The 23935-nt window shown below is 43.1% G+C and overlaps 1 protein-coding gene across 1 annotated transcript in view; it reads left to right on the top strand.

Annotated features, from left to right (window-relative positions):
• LOC126234245 (uncharacterized) overlaps nt 1-23935 on the top strand; it is a 167384-nt gene that overhangs the window by 132817 nt on the left and 10632 nt on the right. The window contains exon 5 of the mRNA XM_049942938.1: nt 9159-9267. Coding sequence (XP_049798895.1) covers nt 9159-9267 — 109 coding nt within the window. The remainder of the gene's footprint in view (nt 1-9158; nt 9268-23935) is intronic.

Here is a 23935-nt window from a genome sequence, read left to right as displayed (position 1 = left end):
TTTCAGTCACCAACTTTCTCTTCCGAATGCGAAAATATTTTGTTGAGCCCAACCTACATAGATAGGAATGATCATCAAAATAAAATAAGAGAAATCAGAGGTCGAACAGAAAGGTTTAGGTGTTCGTTTTTCCCGCGCGCTGTTGGGGATTGGAATGGTAGAGAGATAGTATGATTGTGGTTCGATGAACCCTCTGCCAAGCACTTAAATGTGAATTGCAGAGTAATCATGTAGATGTGGATGTATTATGAGCAAAGATAGGTTATTAATACACTGGCGAAAATGGAAAGTGTTACACTATGCAGCATCAGTTTGATACTTATAAAATTTTGTGGAGATGCCATCACACAAGGCTACAACATGATTAAACTGTCGATAAGTTTTCTTCGTGTCATTTGCAGCTTTACTGTATGATTAAATGATGATGGCGTCCTCTTGGGTAAAATATTCTGGAGGTAAAATAGTCCCCCATTCGGATCTCCGGGCGGGGACTACTCAAGAGGATGTCGTTATAAGGAGAAAGAAAACTGGCGTTCTACGGATCGGAGCGTGGAATGTCAGGTCCCTTAATCGGGCAGGTAGGTTAGAAAATTTGAAAAGGGAAATGGATAGGTTAAAGTTAGATATAGTGGGAATTAGTGAAGTTCGGTGGCAGGAGGAACAAGACTTCTGGTCAAGTGACTACAGGGTTATAAACACAAAGTCAAATAGGGGTAATGCAGGAGTAGGTTTAATAATGAATAGGAAAATAGGAAGGCGGGTAAGCTACTACAAACAGCTTAGTGAACGCATTATTGTGGCCAAGATAGATACGAAGCCCACACCTACTACAGTAGTACAAGTTTATATGCCAACTAGCTCCGCAGATGATGAAGAAATTGAAGAAATGTATGATGAAATAAAAGAAATTATTCAGATAGTGCAGGTAGACGAAAATTTAATAGTCATGGGTGACTGGAATTCGAGTGTAGGAAAAGGGAGAGAAGGAAACGTAGTAGGTGAATATGGATTGGGGCTAAGAAATGAAAGAGGAAGCCGCCTGGTAGAATTTTGCACAGAGCATAACTTAATCATAGCTAACACTTGGTTTAAAAATCATGATAGAAGGTTGTATACATGGAAGAACCCTGGAGATACTAAAAGGTACCAGATAGATTATATAATGGTAAGACAGAGATTTAGGAACCAGGTTTTAAATTGTAAGACATTTCCAGGGGCAGATGTGAACTCTGACCACAATCTATTGATTATGACCTGTAGATTAAAACTGAAGAAACTGCAAAAAGGTGGGAATTTAAGGAGGTGGGACCTGGATAAACTGAAAGAACCAGAGTTTGTAGAGAGTTTCAGGGAGAGCATAAGGGAACAATTGACAGGAATGGGGGAAAGAAATACATTAGAAGAAGAATGGGTAGCTTTGAGGGATGAAGTAGTGAAGGCAGCAGAGGATCAAGTAGGTAAAAAGACGAGGGCTAGTAGAAATCCTTGGGTAACAGAAGAAATATTGAATTTAATTGATGAAAGGAGAAAATATAAAAATGCAGTAAACGAAGCAGGCAAAAAGGAATACAAACGTCTCAAAAAATGAGATCGACAGGAAGTGCAAAATGGCTAAGCAGGGATGGCTAGAGGACAAATGTAAGGATGTAGAGGCTTATCTCACTAGAGGTAAGATAGATACTGCCTACAGGAAAATTAAAGAAACCTTTGGAGATAAGAGAACCACTTGTATGAACATCAAGAGCTCAGATGGCAACCCAGTTCTAAGCAAAGAAGGGAAAGCAGAAAGGTGGAAGGAGTATACAGAGGGTCTATACAAGGGCGATGTACTTGAGGACAATATTATGGAAATGGAAGAGGATGTAGATGAAGATGAAATGGGAGATACGATACTGCGTGAAGAGTTTGACAGTGCACTGAAAGACCTGAGTCGAAACAAGGCCCCCGGAGTAGACAACATTCCATTGGAACTACTGACGGCCTTGGGAGAGCCAGTCCTGACAAAACTCTACCATCTGGTGAGCAAGATGTATGAAACAGGCGAAATACCCTCAGACTTCAAGAAGAATATAATAATTCCAATCCCAAAGAAAGCAGGTGTTGACAGGTGTGAGAATTACCGAACAATCAGTTTAATAAGCCACAGCTGCAAAATACTAACACGAATTCTTTACAGACGAATGGAAAAACTAGTAGAAGCAGACCTCGGGGAAGATCAGTTTGGATTCCGTAGAAATACCGGAACACGTGAGGCAATACTGACCTTACGACTTATCTTAGAAGAAAGATTAAGGAAAGGCAAACCTACGTTTCTAGCATTTGTAGATTTAGAGAAAGCTTTTGACAATGTTGACTGGAATACTCTCTTTCAAATTCTAAAGGTGGCTGGGGTAAAATACAGGGAGCGAAAGGCTATTCACAATTTGTACAGAAACCAGATGGCAGATATAAGAGTCGAGGGACATGAAAGGGAAGAAGTGATTGGGAAGGGAGTAAGACAGGGTTGTAGCCTCTCCCCGATGTTATTCAATCTGTATATTGAGCAAGCAGTAAAGGAAACAAAAGAAAAATTCGGAATAGGTATTAAAATCCATGGAGAAGAAATAAAAACTTTGAGGTTCGCCGATGACATTGTAATTCTGTCAGAGACAGCAAAGGACTTGGAAGAGCAGTTGAATGGAATGGATGGTGTCTTGAAGGGAGGATATAAGATGAAGATCAACAAAAGCAAAATGAGGATAATGGAATGTAATCGAATGAAGTCGGGGGATGCTCAAGGAATTAGATCAGGAAATGAGACACTTAAAGTAGTAAAGGAGTTTTGCTATTTGGGGAGCAAAATAACTGATGATGGTAGAAGTAGAGAGGATATAAAAGGTAGACTGGCAATGGCAAGGAAAGCGTTTCTGAAGAAGAGAAATTTGTTAACATCGAGTAAAGATTTAAGTGTCAGGAAATCATTTCTGAAAGTATTTGTATGGAGTGTAGCCATGTATGGAAGTGAAACATGGACGATAAATAGTTTGGACAAGAAGAGAATAGAAGCTTTCGAAATGTGGTGCTACAGAAGAATGCTGAAGATTAGATGGGTAGATCACATAACTAATGAGGAGGTACTGAATAGGATTGGGGAGAAGAGGAGTTTGTGGCACAACTTGACCAGAAGAAGGGATCGGTTGGTAGGATATGTTCTGAGGCATCAAGGGATCACCAATTTAGTATTGGAGGGCAGCGTGGAGGGTAAAAATCGTAGGGGGAGACCAAGAGATGAATACACTAAGCAGATTCAGAAGGATGTAGGTTGCAGTAGGTACTGGGAGATGAAGAAGCTTGCACAGGATAGAGTAGCATGGAGAGCTGCATCAAACCAGTCTCAGGACTGAAGACCACAACAACAACAACATTTGCAAAAGCTACAAATTTACCAAAGACAAATCCATTTTCCGCCTTGGCGAAAGTATGAGTAAGCCCTTGGAAATAGAACATCGCCGAAATCTGCTGAGGGTATGAAATAAATGACTGCAATAATAATACAGCTAAAGTGCAAAATAGAATTGTCTTCTGATTAAACCTTCAGTCCGTTCGGAATCGACGTCCAACATCGGTATCAGAATGAGGTGTGACCATCATGGGCATGACTACACTAGTGCACTCATTGCGGCATGGAAGGAAACGGCTTCTGAATCTCTGGTGGAATTCTTGCCATTCCTAAAACCACAACTTTTTCAGTTAATGCAAAACCATTGGACGAAGCGGCATCAAAACGACTACTCAACTTGGCAGGTAGAATCTGTGAGACCTTTCGGAAAAATATCAGTCACACTGTTCCGAAGACAGCAAGGGAAGATAGGCATGAAAACTCCGCACAAACAAGACATGTTCGTAAGCTTCGACGACATGGAAAAAGCGGACAACAATGTAAAATGGGTGCAAGATATTTGGAATTCTGAGAAAAATAGTAGTAAAGTATAGGGTAAGACGGGCTGTATACAATACGTACAAGAAGCAAGAGGGAACAATAATACTGGGAGACCAAGAATGAAGTGTTCGGATTAAAAAGGGTGTAAGACAGGTATGTAATCTTCCGCCCCTACTGTTCGATCTGTACAACGAAGAAGCAATGAAAGTAATAAAAGGAAGTTTCCAGAGTGGCATTTAAATCCAGTTTGACAGGATGTCAATGGTAAGATTCGTCGATGACATTGCTATCCTCTGCGAAAGTGAAAAATAATTGTAGGATGTATCGAATGCAATGAACAGTCTTAAGGAGAACAGAACATGGATTGGGAGTAAACCAGAAAAAAGTAATAGGTTAAGAGGTAGCAGACATGAGAATAGCCAATCCAAACATCAAAATTAGTGATAATGGAAAATACCCCTTGACGGACGAAGCAAAGAGAATGTAAAGAGCAGACTAGCACAAGCAAGTAGGTCATTCCAGGCGGAGAGAAATCTACAGGTATCAAACGAAAGCCTTAATTTGTGAAAGAAATTTCTGAGAATGTACATTTGGAGCACAACATTGTATGGTGCTGAATCATGAACTGTATGAAAACTGGAACGGTGCTGCAGAAGAGTTTAGAGAATTAGTTGTACTAATAAGGTAAAGATTGAGGAGATTCTCCGCCAAATGGGCGAAGAAAGGAACATATGAAAACATTAACACGATTTTAAGTGATGTAAGTAACCGAAACGTCTCCCATTTAATAATAATAATTTTTTTGTTTCACTTAAAATCGTTGTGAGGCATAATTGCAATTAAAAAGACGTTGTCTCTCATCTTGTTTTGGTTGTAGGGCATCGCCACCCCAAGGAAGTCCCGTCGGGTGGGAAAAAAAAAAAAAAGAAGAAGAAGATGAACGTATCGGTTCGAAACCGGCAACGTCGCTGTTTAAACAAATAAATAGCATTGTAAAAAGTGGCTGGCTACTGTAAATTTCTGTGTAAGAGTCAACCTATATATCAATAGATTCTTATTCCAGAAAAGGAAAGGAAGAAAGAAGATATAAGAATGCTTATTGAGACATGCAGCAAGGACAGTTGTCATATGATACCTTAGGTATCATGAGAATGTATGTCATTGTTTTGACAAGCTGCTATCGATGTACATGACGAGATTCGCGCATTTGACGCAGTATCGAAGAAGCACCACACAGTCGGCTGATGCTCTTGTATCGTACTAGCGCCACTCCCCTATATCTCTCGGCTTTTACAGTCCTCACTGGTAGCGACCCGCACAGCTGCTCTGACTGTTGCGGCTATTCTCTCAATACTGTCCTTCCTGGCAGGCTCAAATGATACAAAAGCTGATATCAAATCAGACACTTGTGGTAGTTACACCAATACAGGTAAGACGCTTACATCGAAAATAATATAATATGCACACTTACGTATAACATATAAACTCAGAATTATACATACCTATACATTTCTTTTCATATGAGTTACATGCCTTGCTGCAGACGGTAGAAAAGGGGGAACCAGCAGAAAAAAATGCTCCTATTGGAGCACAAGAATTGCGAATAAATTCCTGTTTATTTAAAAGACTCTGACCGAAAATTGGGGTCCCCGCTGCCTCATTCTCCGTTCCTCAGAACCTTTAAAAATTTTCCCACAAATTTTGTCATGCGATCATATTCGCGCGTTTTTATACTGAAAGAGAAGACATTGTGTTGTAGAAAGACAAGGAGACAATGGCAGTGTGTGAGAAAGAGAGGGATACAGTGATAGGGTAACATAATTCACAGTGACAGAACAGTGCTAGGAAAAGGGTGAAGGTATTAGCAGTAAGAGAGAATAAGCAAGAGGGAAACAGTAACAGTGAGATGAGAGTGTAGTAGTAGGAGGACAGAAAGATGGGTACTATGGCTGTGACACAAGAGACAATGACAGAGAAACACAAAGAGAAAGTGACAATGAGTTGGGCTGAATGAGTGACTGGGAAAGAACACCTGGGGGTGGATGAGTATGAGCGACATACAGCAATGGACTAGGAGGTGTGAGTGAGTTACAGTTAGGGTAGCTTGTTGGAGTTTGAAGTGAGTTGCATGTTAAAAAAAGCGCGAATAGATTCGCATTCCGAACTTTTCGGTAAATTTTTCCAAGGAGCTGAGGATGGTACAATGAGGCAGCTAGTACCCCATTTTTCAGTCAGAGTCTTTTAAATAAACAGGAACATACATTGATAGGCCAGAACGTCATGACCACCTACCCAATAGCCGGTATGTCCATCTTTGGGACGGATAACAGCGGTGGCGCCCTGTGGCATGGAAGCGATGCTGCTTTTTTAGGTCACTGGAAGGAGTTGGCACCACATCTGCACACACAAGTCACCTAATTCCCATTAGTTCTGGGAAAGAGGCCACGAGCTCTGACGCCATGTTCAAACGCATCACAGATGTGATCGGTCGGATTAGAACTGGCGAGTTGGAGCCCACCATATCAATTGGAACTCGCCAATGCATTCCCTGAACCACTCCATCACACTCCTGGCCTTGCGACATGCCGCATTATCTTGATGAAAAAGGCCACGGCAGTTGGGAAATGTGATCGTCATGAAGGGGTGTACGTGGTCTGCAACCAGTGTACGATACTCATTGGCCGTCATGGTGCCTTGAACGAGCTTCACTGCATCCAAGGATGCTCGTGTGAATGTCCCACAGAGCATAATGGAGCCGTCGCCACCTCGTATTCGTCCTGCAGTACAGGTACAAAGGAGCTGTTCCCCTGGAAGACGACGGATTCGCGCTTTCCCATCGGCATGATGAAGAAGGTATCGCGGTTCATCAGACCATGCAACGCTCTGCCACTGCCCCAACGTCCAGTACCGATGGTCACGTGGCCATTTCAATCGTAATTGCAGATGTCGTGACTTAACATTGGCACATCCGTAGGTCGTCGGCTGCGGTGACCCATCGTTAGGAGTATTCGGATCTCTGTGTTTTCATATACGCTAGCATTCGTCCCGCCATTAAAGTCTGACGTTAATGCCGCCACTGCTCAAACACACAATTCCGCCACTGTTGGCCGCCTGTCCTGTTTTACCAGTCTGCCCAGCCTACGGCGTCCGACATCTGTAATGGAGGACGGCCGCCTAACCCCACGACGTCTAGACGTGGTTTCACCTCGGTTTTGCCACCTGTTGAAGAAGCTCACTACACCACTCCTCGAACACCCGACAAGCCGCGCAGTTTCCGAAATGTTCGTGCTGAGCGTCCCGGCCATCACAATCTGCCCTCGATCAAACTCGGGTAGGTTGCTCGCCTTCCACGTTGCACACACGGGCAGAACGCCAACTGATTCTACAATCCGTGTGTTTGTCACTCAGTGTCAGGTTACGCTGCTTTCGCCTGGACCGGTTTAAACAGATGATAGGTCGGTGGTCACAATGACCTGGCTGATCAGTCTACTCGCATTTTCTGTGCTCCGATAGGAGCATTTTTCCACTGGTGGAACTGCTGAACGAGTAATTCCACTTATATACGAACTTACTAAATACAAGATTAAACAGCAAATAATAACCAGTAGCGATTTTGTTCGATATATCTGTGGTGTCTCGCTAGAGAAATGGAGGCTTTGTAGATTCAATAAAAAATTGCTACTGGTCGCGCTTAACAAAAATAATGCAGGTAGCTGTATCACGTAATCCAAGTAATGCAGGGCTTCACAACATACGTGCTCGCGGAGCAAGCTGTGAGCAGCAAGGCGCGAGCACGGAGCAGCGCGAGCACGCTACCCCCACTACGGGACCAGAGCGTAGAGTGGGGAGAGTCACGTGGGGCACACAACAGCTACCGCCAGTCGATGTAAATCCGCGGCCACCTGCAGGGATATCACTCACGAATTATTACTGCTACAAATGAAACAAATAAAGGAGAATGTACATGTGCCACATAATTTTATTAGCTTAGTGTATGCCTCTACCATCTGTAGACACCGAAACTAAAGAATTCCACGACAATCCTATATTTTCAACACTTTCTTCAACACTACTTAAAATATCACCTCCGGTTGTAGTGTTCTTCATGGTTACCACATCGAGGAGCTCCTCCCTCACCTGAAGATCTCTATTAACACCTCTAATAAATATGGCAAGCTGCGCTGTTCCAGTGATATCAACACTTTCGTCCAGAGCTAGAGAATACACCATAAAATCGTTACAGATATTTGCAAGCTGGCTCTGGACGTCGTCTGCCATGTCCTGTATGCGACGCGTAATGGTCATGTTAGATAATGGCACAATCCGAAACTGTTCAACTTCAGATGGACATAAATGTTCCGCTGCAACTACCAAACATTCTTTTATTAAATCGCCATCAGTTAAGGGGCGCAGGGATTCTGCTAAAAGCAAAGCAATTTTGTAACCCACTCTGAGAGCTGCCTCAGTTGATTTTTCTTCGTCGTCCAGATCTTCTTCGGATAGCTTCCTTTTAAGTTTAATAACTTCATGTGCACGATCTGGTCAATCACATTTTCCACGTCCATAGTCTTTCGCGTGGTTCGACATATAATGTCGCTGCAAATTAAATTTCGTAAAAGAATTCAGCGTTTTGTGACATACTAAACATTTTGCAACACCATCTTTTTCAGTAAACAGATACAATTCCTCCCAATGGGGGTTGAACTGCGAAAGCATGGTTGGGGTTACACAACGGCGACTTCACATGATTCTTAACCAGCGAAGTGACTGTTAAGAGCTGATCGTAGTACTTTAAACGTTACACAGTCGGCGCGAATTCAATAGGCACGCTGCGGCCCTATTCAAACGTGCGCTCGCATTTCCCCTCCCTCCCCTCCTCACTACTCCGCAACCTTGCAGCTGCTCGCGAGCACGTGCCTGAGCAGACGCGAGTACTCGCGCTCAAAACCAGCCAGTTGTTAAGCCCTGAAGTAATGCATATAGCAGAAATTTTTCGCACTAGTGAGCTTCTGGATTCCGCGACATTTCAGCACAGGTCAGCTATTGTTCCCAGCGTCATCATAGTCATTTATTCCAACTTGTTGCTCTGAACTCATCTTTGTTCTTTGAAGTATTCCTACACTAGCAATTAGTCAGAAAAATATTTGAATTATTCTCTTCTTTCAGTACACCTGCATAGCGTACATACTTAGTATTAACAATTGAAAGCGTATACTGATATTAATTTCCTTACTTACAGCATAACTGTTAAAGACCTGAATGCCACGGGTTTCGTGATCGTCACACCAGAAGGAGACCATCTCAAGGTGAAGGATGTCTTCGTCGAAGTGAATCTTACCAGCCTACAGGTGAGATACTGTTTCATGCTTCACAGCAACAGTCCTATCTCAGCTGGAGAGTTAAACAAATCTTCAGTTGTGAATCTGTACTAGACGATACAAGTAAAGCCTTTCTCGGTAGTGCACTCCGTTACACACTTACATCTGAAAAGAGACGTTAGATATACACGGGATGTTAAACGAGAAATAAAGAAACAAATACCATACTTCTGATCTTCTACGTCACAATATACAGAATCGAAATGTATTTTATAGTTACGAGTGGTCACGGATTGGTAAATCAAGTGTGAACCGAATACAACGCTAGAAATTATTTATTGGCTTTCAGAACTTGTCTGTACAGCCAGCTAATCGCAGGAATCGTTACATTGCAATTCGTTTTGAGATTTCATATGGTAGACACTATATAAGTTGTGTCCTGGTAATATGTAACATAGAATTAATAAAGGACTAATTCGACATAAAATAAGATTTACAATCAGAGTATATGAGAACGAGTAAACAAGGCGAACACAAAACACGGGATACACACTGGTAGTATACTATAAAAATCCTACTATTAACACAATAAGAAATGATAAATCGCAGTTAGTAAACATTTGGCGCTACGGGCGCAGGTTCGAATCCTGCCTCGGGCATGGATGTGTGTGATGTCCTTAGGTTAGTTAGGTTTAATTAGTTCTAAGTTCTAGGCGACTGATGACCTCAGAAGTTAAGTCGCATAGTGCTCAGAGCCATTTGAAATATTTGGGATATTGCCAGTTTAATCCACATTAATGACTATATATCTAAATTGACGACAAATTGTCCTTCGTGCATTAAAGAAATAAACTGACTCGCCAGTCTGTACATTAGGAACGTGAAGAATGAGAATTCAACATCTGAGGAAATTTATGTTGTGCAAACACTTATTGCCCGATCTCCACATAGTTACGCAATCGACGGCAGAACAATGTATCGTGTAAATAAAAAATTTTGGCCTGACCTTCGTCTTCGACTCTATCACACACACACATGTGGGCGTAATAATATGTCCCTGAAGTCTGCAGAAGTTGACATTGTATGAAATACTTTGGTGCAAGTGGAATACTGTAAATAACTTAACTGGCGAAAATTTCAAGTTATAGCATATTTATTCGAATCCTTAAAAGCAGTTTTAAACTGCAGCAACACGAAGCAATTTGCACGTATAGGTACATTATAGGCTACTGACTTGTACAACAATATACAAAACAACACTCAAAATTACACTGTATTGTTTCCACAGTTGATTGATAAAACTGTTTCCATTTTTGACTAATTGTTTAACGTCAGGCTTTGTGGAAAAGGGATGAAGACACATGTCAGGTTCAGCATCCAGTCTATTGTGGTATTTTGTCTTTGTAGTTGCATATGCTGAGAATCAAGTTTCACACACGCATGTTGCTGGGAACGAGAGAAAACAGTCAGAGCCTGTGGTGCAAACTGTAGATATTCATCGCGATCCCTGCACCACAAATTATCAAGTGACAGTGTTTGCATAATATTGCTCTGCTTGAAACTGTTGTCATTTTTAACGGGACTCGGGGGTTTCGTTTGACATATTTTCTGGTTTCCAACTAGTTCCTGTTTGTTGAAGCCTGCGACATCGTTAACTGAACGCGAAAAATTGTCGTAAGAAAGCGGCACTGTAGAAAGATGCTCATAGATATTTCATCGAGCATACATTGCGTTATATCTGCCACATATGGTTTTGTTATATTCTCTGTTATAGTGTACGCTTCGCCCGTTTGTGTAATGCAGTAGCTGATCAAATACAATTTCCCACGACTTTTTCATTCAAAGTTTGGGTCGCTTGCTTCATAGTTTTTTTGATTTCTTAATAACGGTTCTTTCCTACGCTCAAAAAATTCTTCAATCTGGTCTTTGCAGTCGGAATACTTCGTAAACGTCGGTGCATCTTAGCAGGGACCATAGAACTATTACTATTCGGAAGTAGTTTGCTAGATAACATGTAGAGAGGTGATCCATTCGAATCAATAGAACCGAGAACGATGTAAGACTCGGCATACTTTCTTTCTTTTTTTTTTTTTTTTAAGAAAAAGTGTGTGGAACTCTAAGGGACCAAACTGCTGAGGTCACCGGTCCCTAGACTTACACACTACTTAAACTAACTTATGCTAAGAACTACACACACACCCATGCCCGAGGGAGGACTTGAACCTCCGGCGTGAGGGGCCGCGCAGTCCATGACAGGACGCCTCAAACCGTGCGGCCACTCCGCGCGGCCCCCCTCTTTTTTTTAGGAGGTAATTAGATACAATACTGGCCATTAAAATTGCTACACCAAGAAGAAATGCAGATGATAAACGGGTATTCATTGGACAAATATACTAGAACTGACATGTGACCACATTTTCACGCAATTTGGGTGCATACATCGAGAGAAATCAGTACCCAGAACAACCACCTCTAGCCGTAATAACGTCCTTGATACGCCTGGGCATTGAGTCAAACAGAGCTTGGATGACATGTACAGGTACTGCTGCCCATGCAGCTTCAACACGATACCACAGTTCGTCAAGAGTAGTGACTGGCGTATTGTGACGAGCCAGTTGCTCCGCCACCATTGACCAGACGTTTTCAATTGGCGAGAGATCCGGAGAATGTGCTGGCCAGGGCAGCAGTCGAACATTTTCTGTATCCAGAAAGGCCCGTACAGGACCTGCAACATGCGGTCGTGCATTATCCTGCTAAAATGTAGGATTTCGCAGGGATCGAATGAAGGGTAGAGCCACGGGTCGTAACACATCTGAAATGTAACATCCACTGTTGAAAGTGCCGTCAAAGCGAACGAGAGGAGATCGAAACGTGTAACCAATGGCACCCCATACCATCACGCCTGGTGATACGCCAGTATGGCGATGACGAATACACGCTTCCAATGTGCGTTCACCGCGATGTCGCCAAACACGGATGCGACCATCTTGATGCTGTAAACAGAACCTGGAATCATCCGAAAAAATAACGTTTGGCCATTCGTGCACCCAGGCTGTCGTTGAGTACACGATCGCAGGCGCTCCTGTCTGTGACGCAGAGTCAAGGGTAACCGCAGACATGGTCTCCGAGCTGATAGTCCATGCTGCTGCAAACGTCGTCGAACTGTTCGTGCAGATGGTTGTTGTCTTGCAAATGTCCCCATCTATTGACTCAGGGATCGAGACGCGGCTGCACGATCCGTTACAGCCATGCGGATAAGATGCCTGTCATCTCAACTGGTAGTGATATGAGGCCGTTGGTATCCAGCACGGCGTTCCGTATTACCCTCCTGAACCCACCGATTCCATATTCTGCTAACAGTCATTGGATCTCGACCAGCGCGAGCAGCAATGTTGCGATACGATAAACCGCAATCTCGATAGGTTACAATCCGACCTTTGTCAAGGTCGGAAACGTGATGGTACGCATTTCTCCTCCTCACACAAGGCATCACAACAACGTTTCACCCGGCAACGCCGGTCAACTGCTGTTTGTGTATGAGAAATCGGTTGGAAACTTTCCTCATGTCAGCATGTTGTAGGTGTCGCCACCGGCGCCAGCCTTGTGTGAATGCTCTGAAAAGCTGATCATTTGCATATCACAGCATCTTCTTCCTGTCGGTTAAATTTCGCGTCTGTAGCACGTCAACTTCGTGGTGTAGCAGTTTTAATGGCCAGTAGTGTATTACTTGAATTGGTCGGGCGGTGGTCTTTACCACACACATCATATTGGGGTGACATAGGGGGTGACATCACTGGAGCAATGCAGTATCCGTTACGACGGCCTTTGTTAGGATCCCGTTCACTGTTAATTTACACTATGTGATCAAAAGTATCGGGACACCTGCCTGAAAATGACTTACGTGTTCGTGGTTCCCTACATCGGTAATGCTGTAATTCAATATGGTGTTGGCCCACCTGTTGTGGACTGGTAAGACAGCCAATCCACAATGGACGGGAGACCGAAAGGCACGCGTTTAAGCTCACGCAGGCTGGCGTGAGGTCTGGAACAGGACACGGAATGAATACTAGCAAATAAAGTACGTAGCTTCTGGAATACTTAAGTTTAATCCATAATTGGTGAACATCGGTCTGACGGTACATGCATCACAAGATAAATAGCAAATGATAATGGCGCCTTGCTAGGTCGTAGCAAATGACGTAGCTGAAGGCTATGCTAACTATCGTCTCGGCTAATGAGAGCGTAAATTGTCAGTGAACCATCGCTAGCAAAGTCGGTTGTACAACTGGGACGAGTGCTAGGACGTCTCTCTAGACCTGCCGTGTGGCGGCGCTCGGTCTGCAATCACTGATAGTCGCGACACGCGGGTCCGACGTATACTAACGGACCGCGGCCGATTTAAATGCTACCACCTAGCAAGTGTGGTGTCTGGCGGTGACACCACACCACCCTTAGCCTTGATGAAAGCTTCCACTCTCTCAGGCATACGTTCAATCAGGTGCTGGAAGGTTTCTTGGGGAATGGCAGCCCATTCCTCACGGAGTGCTACACTGAGGAGAGGTATCAATGTCGGTCGGTGAGGCCTGGCACGAAGTCAGTAACCTAAAACATTCCAATGGTGTTCTATAGCATTCAGGTCAGGACTCTGTGCAGTTCAGTCCATTACAGGGATGTTATTGTCGTGTAACCACTCCGCCACAGGCCGTGCGTTATGAACAGGTGCAGGATCCTGTTGAAAGATGTAATTGCCACCCCCGAACTGCTCTTCGACAGTGGGAAGCTATAAGGTGCTTAAAACATCAATGAAAGCCTGTGCTGTGACAGTGCCACGCAAAACAAGAAGGGGTGCAAGCCCCCTCCATGAAAAACAAGTCCACACCGTAACACCATCGCCTCCTAATTTTACTGTTGGCACTATACGCAATGGCAGATGACGTTCACCCGGCATTCGCAATACCTACACCCTGCCATCGTATTACCACATTGTGTAGCGTGATTTGTCACTCCACATAACGTTTTTCCACTGTTGAGTCGTCCAATGTATACGTTTCCTACACCAAGTGAGACGTCATTTGGTATTTACCGGCGTGATGTGTGACTTACGAGCGGCCGTTCGACCATGAAATACAAGTTTTCTCACCTTCCGTCTGGCGTTGTACTTGCAGTGGATGCTGATGCAGCTTGGAATTCCTGTGTGATGGTGTGGATAGATGTCTGCCTATTACACACTACGACCCTCTTCAACTGTCGGCGGCCTCTGTCAGTCAAGAGACGAGGTCGGACTGTACGCTTTTGTGGTGTACGTGTCCCTTCACTTTTCCACTTCACTATGACATCGGAAACAGTGGACCTAGGGATATTTAGGAGTGTTTAAATCTCGCGTACAGACGTATGACAGAAGTGACACCCAATCACCTGACCATGTACGAAGTCCGTGAGTTCCGCGGACCGCCCCATTCTGCTCTGTCACGATGTCTAACCAGTACTGAGGTCGCTGATATCGAGTACCCGGCAGTAGGTGGCAGCACAATGCACCTAATATGAAAAGCGTATGTTTAGGGTGGTGTTCGGATACTTTTGATCACATAGTGTATCTGTGGCATGCTATAGTGACCGTTATTGTTATGGCTGTTGAACTTCGTGTTCATGAATAAGGGCGATAAAGTTTAGAATGGACCAAATGTTCTAGATCCTCATCCGGTACACGTACTAGTTTCTCACTAATTTCTAAAGTCAATTTCGCCTTCAAAATTTTTATCTCCTCTTTGTGAGAAATAGGCTCTTCCCAATAACGAGTTTGGTTTAAATATTTCTCAAAGTATGTACAGAGACTACCCTGTTTGGTATGGAAAGGCACCAGACTGAATAACTGTTTTATCAGTTTCTCATGATGGCATCTTGATCACCACCTATCCTGCTGAGCCAAAACATTATTACCACCTACTTGAAAGCATCTTCCACCTCTGGAACGCACTTCAGCAGTGATTCTGCGTCCCATGGACTCAACAAGTTCGTGATAGGTTTCCAGAGGTTGTGGCACCAGATACCTACGCACAGGTCACACACTTCCAGTAAATTATGGGCGACTGGTTTGTGGACACGGAGCTGGCGCACAATAGCGTCCCACTTGGGTTTCATCGGATACAGATAAGTCGAATTTGATGGCCAAGACATCAACGTGAGTTTACTCCTCAAACCACTGTAGCACGATTCTGGCCATGTGACATGGACAGTTATTCTGTTGGAAGATATCATCTCTGTTGGGTAAGACATCAGGCACAAGGGGTTACAGGCGGTCCCTAGTAATGTTCACGTAGTCCACAGCTCTCACGGTGCCTTCGATTACTACCGCAGGTCCTATGGAAGCCCAGTCCCCCGTAACATAACACGACCCCACCAGGCTGCGTCTGTGGCGCGCTGCATGTTTCGAGCAGCAGTTCTCCTGGATGACAGCGTACCTGGACACGACCATCGACCTGGTTTAAAACAATAAACTGGATTCATTCGATCACGAGACACGATTCCATTGATCCGTGGCCCAATTAGAAGATCCCGTGCCCACTGTAATCATAATTGGCGATGTTGTTGGGCCAACATTGGAACTCGTAGGGGTCCTGTGCTGCGGAACACCGTGGTCAAGACTGTGTGCTGAACGGTGTGTTCCAAAAAACCTGTAGCTGCGCCAACGCTGTACTCTGCCTTCAGATCTGCCACAGACCGCCGCCTATCCTGCTTTAGAGAGCGCGCAAGCCTCCGATCCCTATATTAGGTGGTGATGTATGGACGTCAACTTCTTGTCGCCTACTCATGGTTTCAGCATTCTTCAACCACTTTCCATAGATGCTCATGACAGTGACCAGCTTCGCCATTTGCGAGACGCTCGCCCCCAGGCATTGGGCTACAACACTCTGGCTTTTGTCAAAGTCTCTTAAATTCGCGGATTTCCGCTTTTGCGCCACTTATCGTCGCTAGAATGATTCCCCATTCCCTTCTCCACCCCTCATACACTTCTTTTACTTCTCTTACCGCGTCACGTGCCCTCAACGCCACGAGGCAGCAAACAATAGTCGTAACTGTCGCAGTGGTCGTAATGTTTTGGCTCATCAGAGTAGCTAGAAATGCTTTTCCAGACTGTTCGTAAATCTGACAGAGCTCTGCTGTGTCTGTGGCCCAAAGAACTCCATCACCTGGTGTGTATCCTGTATGAAACTGGTCTGTTCAGTCCAAGACCGTGGTAACACATCTTCGAATGCTCATATAAATGCAACTGGCTTTTCTGTGGTACTAAGACTCGGGATTGTCTACGCTTGAAGAAAACTTTCTTCAAGCAAGACAGAAGATAATGATTGTGCAGTCTTTGCTTCGTATGGTATACGGTTTGGCCATAAGTCATTCACACTTGTTTTGTTGCCATTTGTTGTACAATATGCAGCAGTAGAACCACCGTATCACAAACTGTATTAATAGTAGATGGGGTGCCTTGAACTACCCCTTGACTGTGGACAAGTTGGACAAGTCTTATTGTACGTTTACAACTTACGCATTTGTCTGGTCACGCCATTCCAGCAAACATTTGCTCACTGTGACTTTTATTTTCACTAATTCGTACTTTAGACATTCGCCAGAGTTGTCTCATTCGGACATAGCGACGGTTCTAATTCAAAATTTAATTTATCATTAATTTTTACATCTTATGCAAAAACCATTGCGAAAAATCATCAATGTTTTTGCACTGATAACTGAATTGATATTGTACTTTAACTCTTTGTTCTTCAACAAAAATGTCTACTTTATTCCCTGATTTCACTATACTTCGTTTTAGGTATTTGTGATTTTGAGACAAAAGTCCGTGTGGCTTCCAGAATACCACGATAAGCCTTCTTTAATTGTAAAACGTTATCAGCTAAAATATTACACTGCACTGTCAAGGTGCTGAAATTAGCAGTCACTTTCTCTAAGTCACTAGATAGAAACCATTAGGCCGGCCGCTGTGACCGAGCGGTTGGAAGCACTTCAGTCCGGAACCGCGCGACCGCTACGGTCGCAGGTTCGGATCCTGCCTGCGGCATGGATGTGTGTTATGTCCTTAGGTTAGTTAGGTTTAAGTATGTCTAAGTCTAGGGGACTGAGGACTTCAGATGTTAAGTCCCATAGTGCTTAGAGCTGTTTGAACCATTTGAACCAAACCATTAGATTGTTGTTGTAAATCATTGGACTCCTTTTGTAACTCGCTGGATTGTCTTAGTAATCCTTTGGATTGGTTTGTAACTCGTTAGAAATTCTTTTGTGTTGGTAACTGGTTATAGTTCGACTGTTAATCCATTCTAAGACCTTATATGTTTTCTTCTATTACTTGAAAATTTCGTAATAACAACGTAATCCTATCACTTAGTTGAACATTTATTAGTACTTTCATTTCACCTTAATTACCGCCCATTGGAACACGTACTTGACGTGAAGCGACATCATGCTGAGCAGTTACATTACACAAAGAAATGTTTTAGTCAACATCACAAAAGATTTTCAGTCGAAACATTGGTTTCGCTTTCAGGGTGCAGTCCAAGATCATGTTCTGAACTAGGTACACTTTTCCGTGTTAGCGAGTTCGCATTGTTATGGAATAGACTCCATGCTACCGTTTTCTTCTATAGCAATTTTTGATTTCTTTCCTATTTTCGCCATAATGTTAACGTAAGCCAAAAATAATTCTGCAAAAATTTTGACTGTACTACGATTTGAAAAAATGTCTACTAGGTAATAGTATTTAGCATTTAGTTTTATAAGCGTCAATAGTTTAGCGTTGTGCGTACAACAGTGCGGTTTTTCGTCACCAATACATACAAAATGTTACAGGGGCAACTATCTTGTGACGCAGAATCATTGATCATTAACCATTTATAATAACGGATTTTAACAAAGAAATATTTTTCTTTGTTATTGATGGACGAATATTTTAATGGCAAAGGTTGTACGCACGATGAATGTAAGGAAACGATGACTGTTGTCCTTACCTCAAATAGTGATACATTGATGGCTTCAATAATGATTCCTGTTTGTTTAAGTTGTGATTAATTTCCTCTTTCTGCAACCTTAACTTTTTGTTCCACTCCTGTATTCTTCGGCTCGTCTTTTGTAATAGTTCATCCTCTTTAACACATTGAACATGAATCACAGAAAAACGGATAAGGTAAGATAATTATACTTCCATTAGCTGTCTTGCCATTTATAATCTACCCTTCTTGTTGTACTGATTATTTTGAAATGTTGTTGGTAATGAAACTAAATGAATTGAGAAAGGGTAGATTACAATTGATTGATGAGGGGGGGGGGGGGGCGGAAAAATCGGCGTAATTGGTGGTTATCGGTCTCTCGTCAATAAAATGATGAGTGACCGTGAGAAAACAGTCAAGAATTTCAATGCCAGTATTAGCCTTGTAAAAGCTGATACTTCAAAATAATATCAGATTCATAATGAAAATTTTAAGTGACGGCAGGTTCTATCATTGATCTTGCGATATCCAATTAAAGCTGCTACAATGGCGGCTGATCAGTGGCATCACCGTATTAGGACGACCGACTTGACTAACGCTCTACAACAACGTCTGCTGTAAAAACAAGTTAGCACTCGAAAACGTTTAAAGTAATATTTAATTACTCCTTAAATTTATAATTATCGCAAAAGATATAACAAATATGAATACAACTTCTGCCAAACGTGCAGTCGAGAGGAGTACCAAAAGACAGTATTAGATGGTGCCGCTCCGGCGGTTGTTCTTTAAACAAAATACAAATGAAAAGTTGTCACAAAATACTTTTAAGTTACATATGTATTCAATCACGTCAACGTTTGGGAAGCTGTCACTATTCCTCGGATATCTTCTATTTTACCTTCATGGTCGGAAACCTTGAGATGGATGCCACATCTTCCAAGCAAATCACTGCCGAATTTCCGATGCAAAATTTTCTTCCAACGCCTTTAAACCATCGCTCCATTTTATCTTTTAAAAACAACAGTTTAATTACAATGCGACAAACATATAATAATATCGCCACAAGATAGAGAATTTTACAACTGTAGTCAAAAACAAACAGGAATCGAGTGCACTGTGCTCCAAGAGCGGTGCGTGGATTTACTGTACCAAATTGGACTGGGCTTTCCAATTGCAAACTCGCGTAGGAACTGTACTCTGTACTGTGCGGCACGGCTTTATACAGCTCCGGTCGTTGAATCATAGACAGCGAAGTGGCGAAATCCATCGAAGCGATTCGAAGTGCTTGTGGATGAGAGAGAGATAGAGAGAGCGTGGTAAAATGTTCGCGACTTTTGTTGATGATTCAGGGCACAGCAAATGAGAGAGAGAGAGGGGGGGGGGAGGGGGCGGGGAGAGGGAGAATGCGTCAGCCCAGCCACTACGTGCTTGTCATGCGACGAGTAGCGAGTCGCAGCATACCTCTTCATACAAGTTAAATTCTTCTGTTTGTAATTTTTGTTCGTAGCATTATTATAGATTTATTATGCTGCTTGTCGCAGTCGGCAACACAAACCAAAACACAGCGTCAAAACAAGTGTTCGGATCCTAGTGCTGTGAAGTTTGGAAAACGAAAACGCAAATGGCAATTGTAAGAAGAAGAAGAAGAACAGCGCCAAAAATGGAACAAAAACACAACATGTAGAACATCATCCAGGGAACCTGCCGCTGGAGATGCCTTGCAAAGAATAAAGGCGAAACGCGTGTGGCACGTAAATTGTGTTTCATCGAGTTGTAGGTAGATGGTTCCAAGGTAAAAATTATCAACATACAGTAATATTACACGCAACTAAGGATGACAGGACTACAGAAGTTGAAGATGCTCAGCCTTTGGCTGTGGTTCGATCCTTATTACTGTCCCATGTCCAGTTTTTATATCGCTCTCGGGTTAGTTTTTAGAAAACCAAACGAAAAACACGTTTGGCGACATCGCTCTGGTGGGCCGCTTGAATTTGCGCACGCAACTGTCTAATTGGCTAACTTCAATGCTAATTAACTCGGAAACGGTGCAACGTATCGAACTTTTTTTTTATAACAGTTCTTCCTCAGCAGAACTTGGCTTCCAACATCCTTAAAAGATTTTCAAACTGTTTCTGACCATCCTGTATATTTCTATTCTTGTGTTCTGTTATTTTCTTACGGTAATCTAATTTGTAATCAAGGTCTGAGGAAATAGCAATAGTTTTTTAATGCTGTAAAGCAATATTCACTTTATTTTTCTTTCTGTAGTGCTCACATCAGCTTCTCTGAATACCACAGTATCTGCCGTCTTAAAATAGTCCTTCATCTTCCCTAAAATAGAAAGAGATTTAATTGCCACTGTCATTTTTCCTTGTTTCTTAAACACTGAAGCAAAACAAAACTCATCCAGTCTAGATGTTGGCGTCTCAGAACTCGTAAATATTGCAAATAATTGGTTACAACAATTAGTGAATACTCGAAGCAGCCTACTCTTTCAGCAGGAAATAATGCTGTTCCTTGATTCCAGTAGTTTTCAAATATCTACTTACAAATCGGCTGCCAAGACAATGTTTTCTGTATGGGGTTCAGTATTACACACGTCCTGCGACATTTCGAACAATCCAGAAACGATTTATAGTCGCATCTATTTCACCATCCAAACACTACTGCGTCAATTTGCGAAACACACTATCACAATACTAACAGAGAAAAACAGTCACCGTTCTCACTAGACACGGTGGTGTTGTCCATGGATTAGCTACAAATTCCCAATTACGGATCCTACTAGTTACTTTAAACATATCTCGAGATGTAACTTGCCTCGCTATCAACTAATGACCACTGTTTCTTTCCCAATATAATAGTCAATTACCCGGATTAAATTTTAACTCGGACTCAGCTATTGAAAACAGCAAGATGTAACTAATCCCCCCCCCCCCCTCAAAAAAAAATGCTTTCCTGTCACCAATTAGATTACCATACTCTGCCGACATACGCAGCCTATTCAAAACTCAACTGGCTTAATAACCGTTCTGATAATCAGTACGACTATAATAAAATAAAGAAACAACGTTATTTACACTTTTTAACGCAGCTCATTTTTTGGTTGTCCCTTAGTTCTATAGCGCATTGTTTCTATACCGCAGGCGTTCTTTAGCATCCATGGTGCGTATTTCCGCATTTCTCAGTCCAGACAAGTTGAGATACCCTTCTTCTCCTGTAATCTTCTATAAAATTATGAGAAAATGTTCACATAAATAACAATATGTACGTGAAAAACAATTAGCATCACTTAGACAACATCATTTTTTATTGGTTTTCAGTCCAACAGTTATCTAAATGCAATGACATGCGGCACTTTACTAACGTGACGCATCGTTCCGATTTTGGCCCGTCACTGTCGGGAGAAATAGACTTGAGCTATAGGACGCTAACAGTGCTTAGTGAGGTGTGAGAGCGGTTTTTCAGCCTAAACGAATGATGTAATTCTGAAATTCCGTTTTATCTAAGCGCCGCATCAATTCCGTGGTAATTTAAATGACATTATTTTCTCTCTTTGCTGTAACTGTTTTTTTGTTGCGCTATTGCGATTGCGTGCCACTGTCTTCCGTCTAAAAAGATTTAATACGCTGTACTTGCTGACGCATAATATGAGAACAATATTATGTGCAACGAATACTGGATCTGTTATCATTCGCATACTTACAAGATTCCGTGGCAAATTAAGACACAGAAATACACTATGTGATCAAAAGTGTCCGGCCACTCTCAAAAATATACGTTTTTCATATTTGGTGCTACCTACTGCCAGGTACTCCATATCAGCGACCTCAGTAGTCATTATACATTGTGAGAGAGCAGAATGGGGCTCTCCGCGGAACTCAAGGACTTCGAACGTGGTCAGGTGATTGGGTGTCACTTGCGTCATACGTCTGTACGCGAGACTTTAAACATCTCTAGGCCCACTGTTTCCGATGTGAGAGTGAATTGGAAACGTGAAGGGACACGTACAGTACAAAAGCGTACAGGCCGACCTCGTCTGTTGACTGACAGAGACCGCCGACAGCTGAAGAGTGTGTAATAGGCAGACCTCTATCCAGACCATCACGCAGGAATTCCAAACTGCATCAGGATTCACTGTAAGTACTATGACAGTTGGGCGCGAGGTGAGAAAACTTCTATTTCATGGTCGAGCGGCTGCTCATAAGCCACACATCACGCCGGTAAATGCCAAACGACGCCTTGCTTCGTGTAAGGCGCGTAAACATTGGACGACTGAACAGTGGAAAGACGTTTTGTGGAGTGACGAATCACGGTACACAATGTGGCGATTCGATGGAAGGGTGTGGGTATGGCGAATGCCTGGCGAACGTCATCTGCCAGCGTGTGTAGTGACAACAGTAAAATTCGGAGGCGGCGGTGTTTTTCATGGAGGGGGCTTGCACCCCTTGTTGTTTTGCGTGGCACTATCACAGCACAGGCCTACATTGATGTTTTAAGCACCTCCTTGCCTCCCACTGTTGAAGAGCAGTTCGGGGATGGCGATTCCATCTTTCAACACGATCGAGCACCTGTTCATAATGCACGCCCTGTGGCGCAGTGGTTACACGGCAATAATATCTCTGTAGTGGACTGGACTGCACAGAGTCCTGACATAAATCCTATAGAACACGTTTGGTATGTTTTGGCACGTCGAATTCGTGCCAGGCCTCACCGAACGACATCAATATCTCTCGTCAGTGTAGCACTCCGTGAAGAATGGGCTTCCATTTCCCAAGAAACTTTCCAGCACCTAATTGAAACCGAGCGAGGTGGCGCAGTGGTTAGACACTGGACTCGCATTCGGAAGGACGAAGGTTCAATCCCGCGTCCGGCCATCCTGATTTAGGTTTTCCGTGATTTCCCTAAATCACTCCAGGCAAATGCCGGGATGGTTCCTCTGAAAGGGCACGGCCGACATCCTTCCCTAATCCGATGAGACCGATGACCACGCTGTCTGGTCTCCTTCCCCAAAACAACCAACCAACCTAATTGAACGTATGCCTGCGAGACTGGAGGAAGCTGCCATCAAGGCTAAGGGTGGGCCAACACCATCTTGAATTTCAGCATTACCGATGGAGGGCGCCATAAAGTTGTAAGTCAATTCCAGCCAGGTGTCCGGATAGTTTTGATCACATAGTGTATGTTAAAATAACAACGTCGTTAATGGTAACAGAATCAATGCAGTCAATGACACGAGTAACATGATACGTAGAGTTGTTTAATTTCCACACAGAGTTAAGTCAGTCAGTGTGGAGCACAGATAACAAAATAAGATAAAAATATCGAAACTCCGCGAGAAGTGCATGTCTGAACATAAATGAAGATGGTAGCCATGCCTGCAGATTGCGCTGTTGTATTTAATCACAAACGGTACCTGCAATGTGCTGAATACATTGAAAGTGACATTCGTGATCAGAAGAGTATTCTGTGGAGTTGTGAGCGCATTAAGCTGGAGATGAGTGAAATCGGACGTGGGCAAATCGTTGTTGCTCCAATGGTGGGAGCTTCCGTAATCAAGGGATCCGAAGTGTTTGGTGTTAAAAGAGGCACGGTGTCGACGAATTATACCGCATACAGGGAAAGCGGAAAAACATCACCCGATAAGACGCAACAGTGTGTGTTGAGCGATCGTGACAAGTGGGACATTGACAGGATTGTGACGAAAA

This window comes from Schistocerca nitens, chromosome 2 (genome assembly GCF_023898315.1).
Source record: "Schistocerca nitens isolate TAMUIC-IGC-003100 chromosome 2, iqSchNite1.1, whole genome shotgun sequence".
NCBI lineage: Eukaryota > Metazoa > Arthropoda > Insecta > Orthoptera > Acrididae > Schistocerca > Schistocerca nitens.
This window is presented reverse-complemented; position numbering and strand designations above follow the sequence as displayed.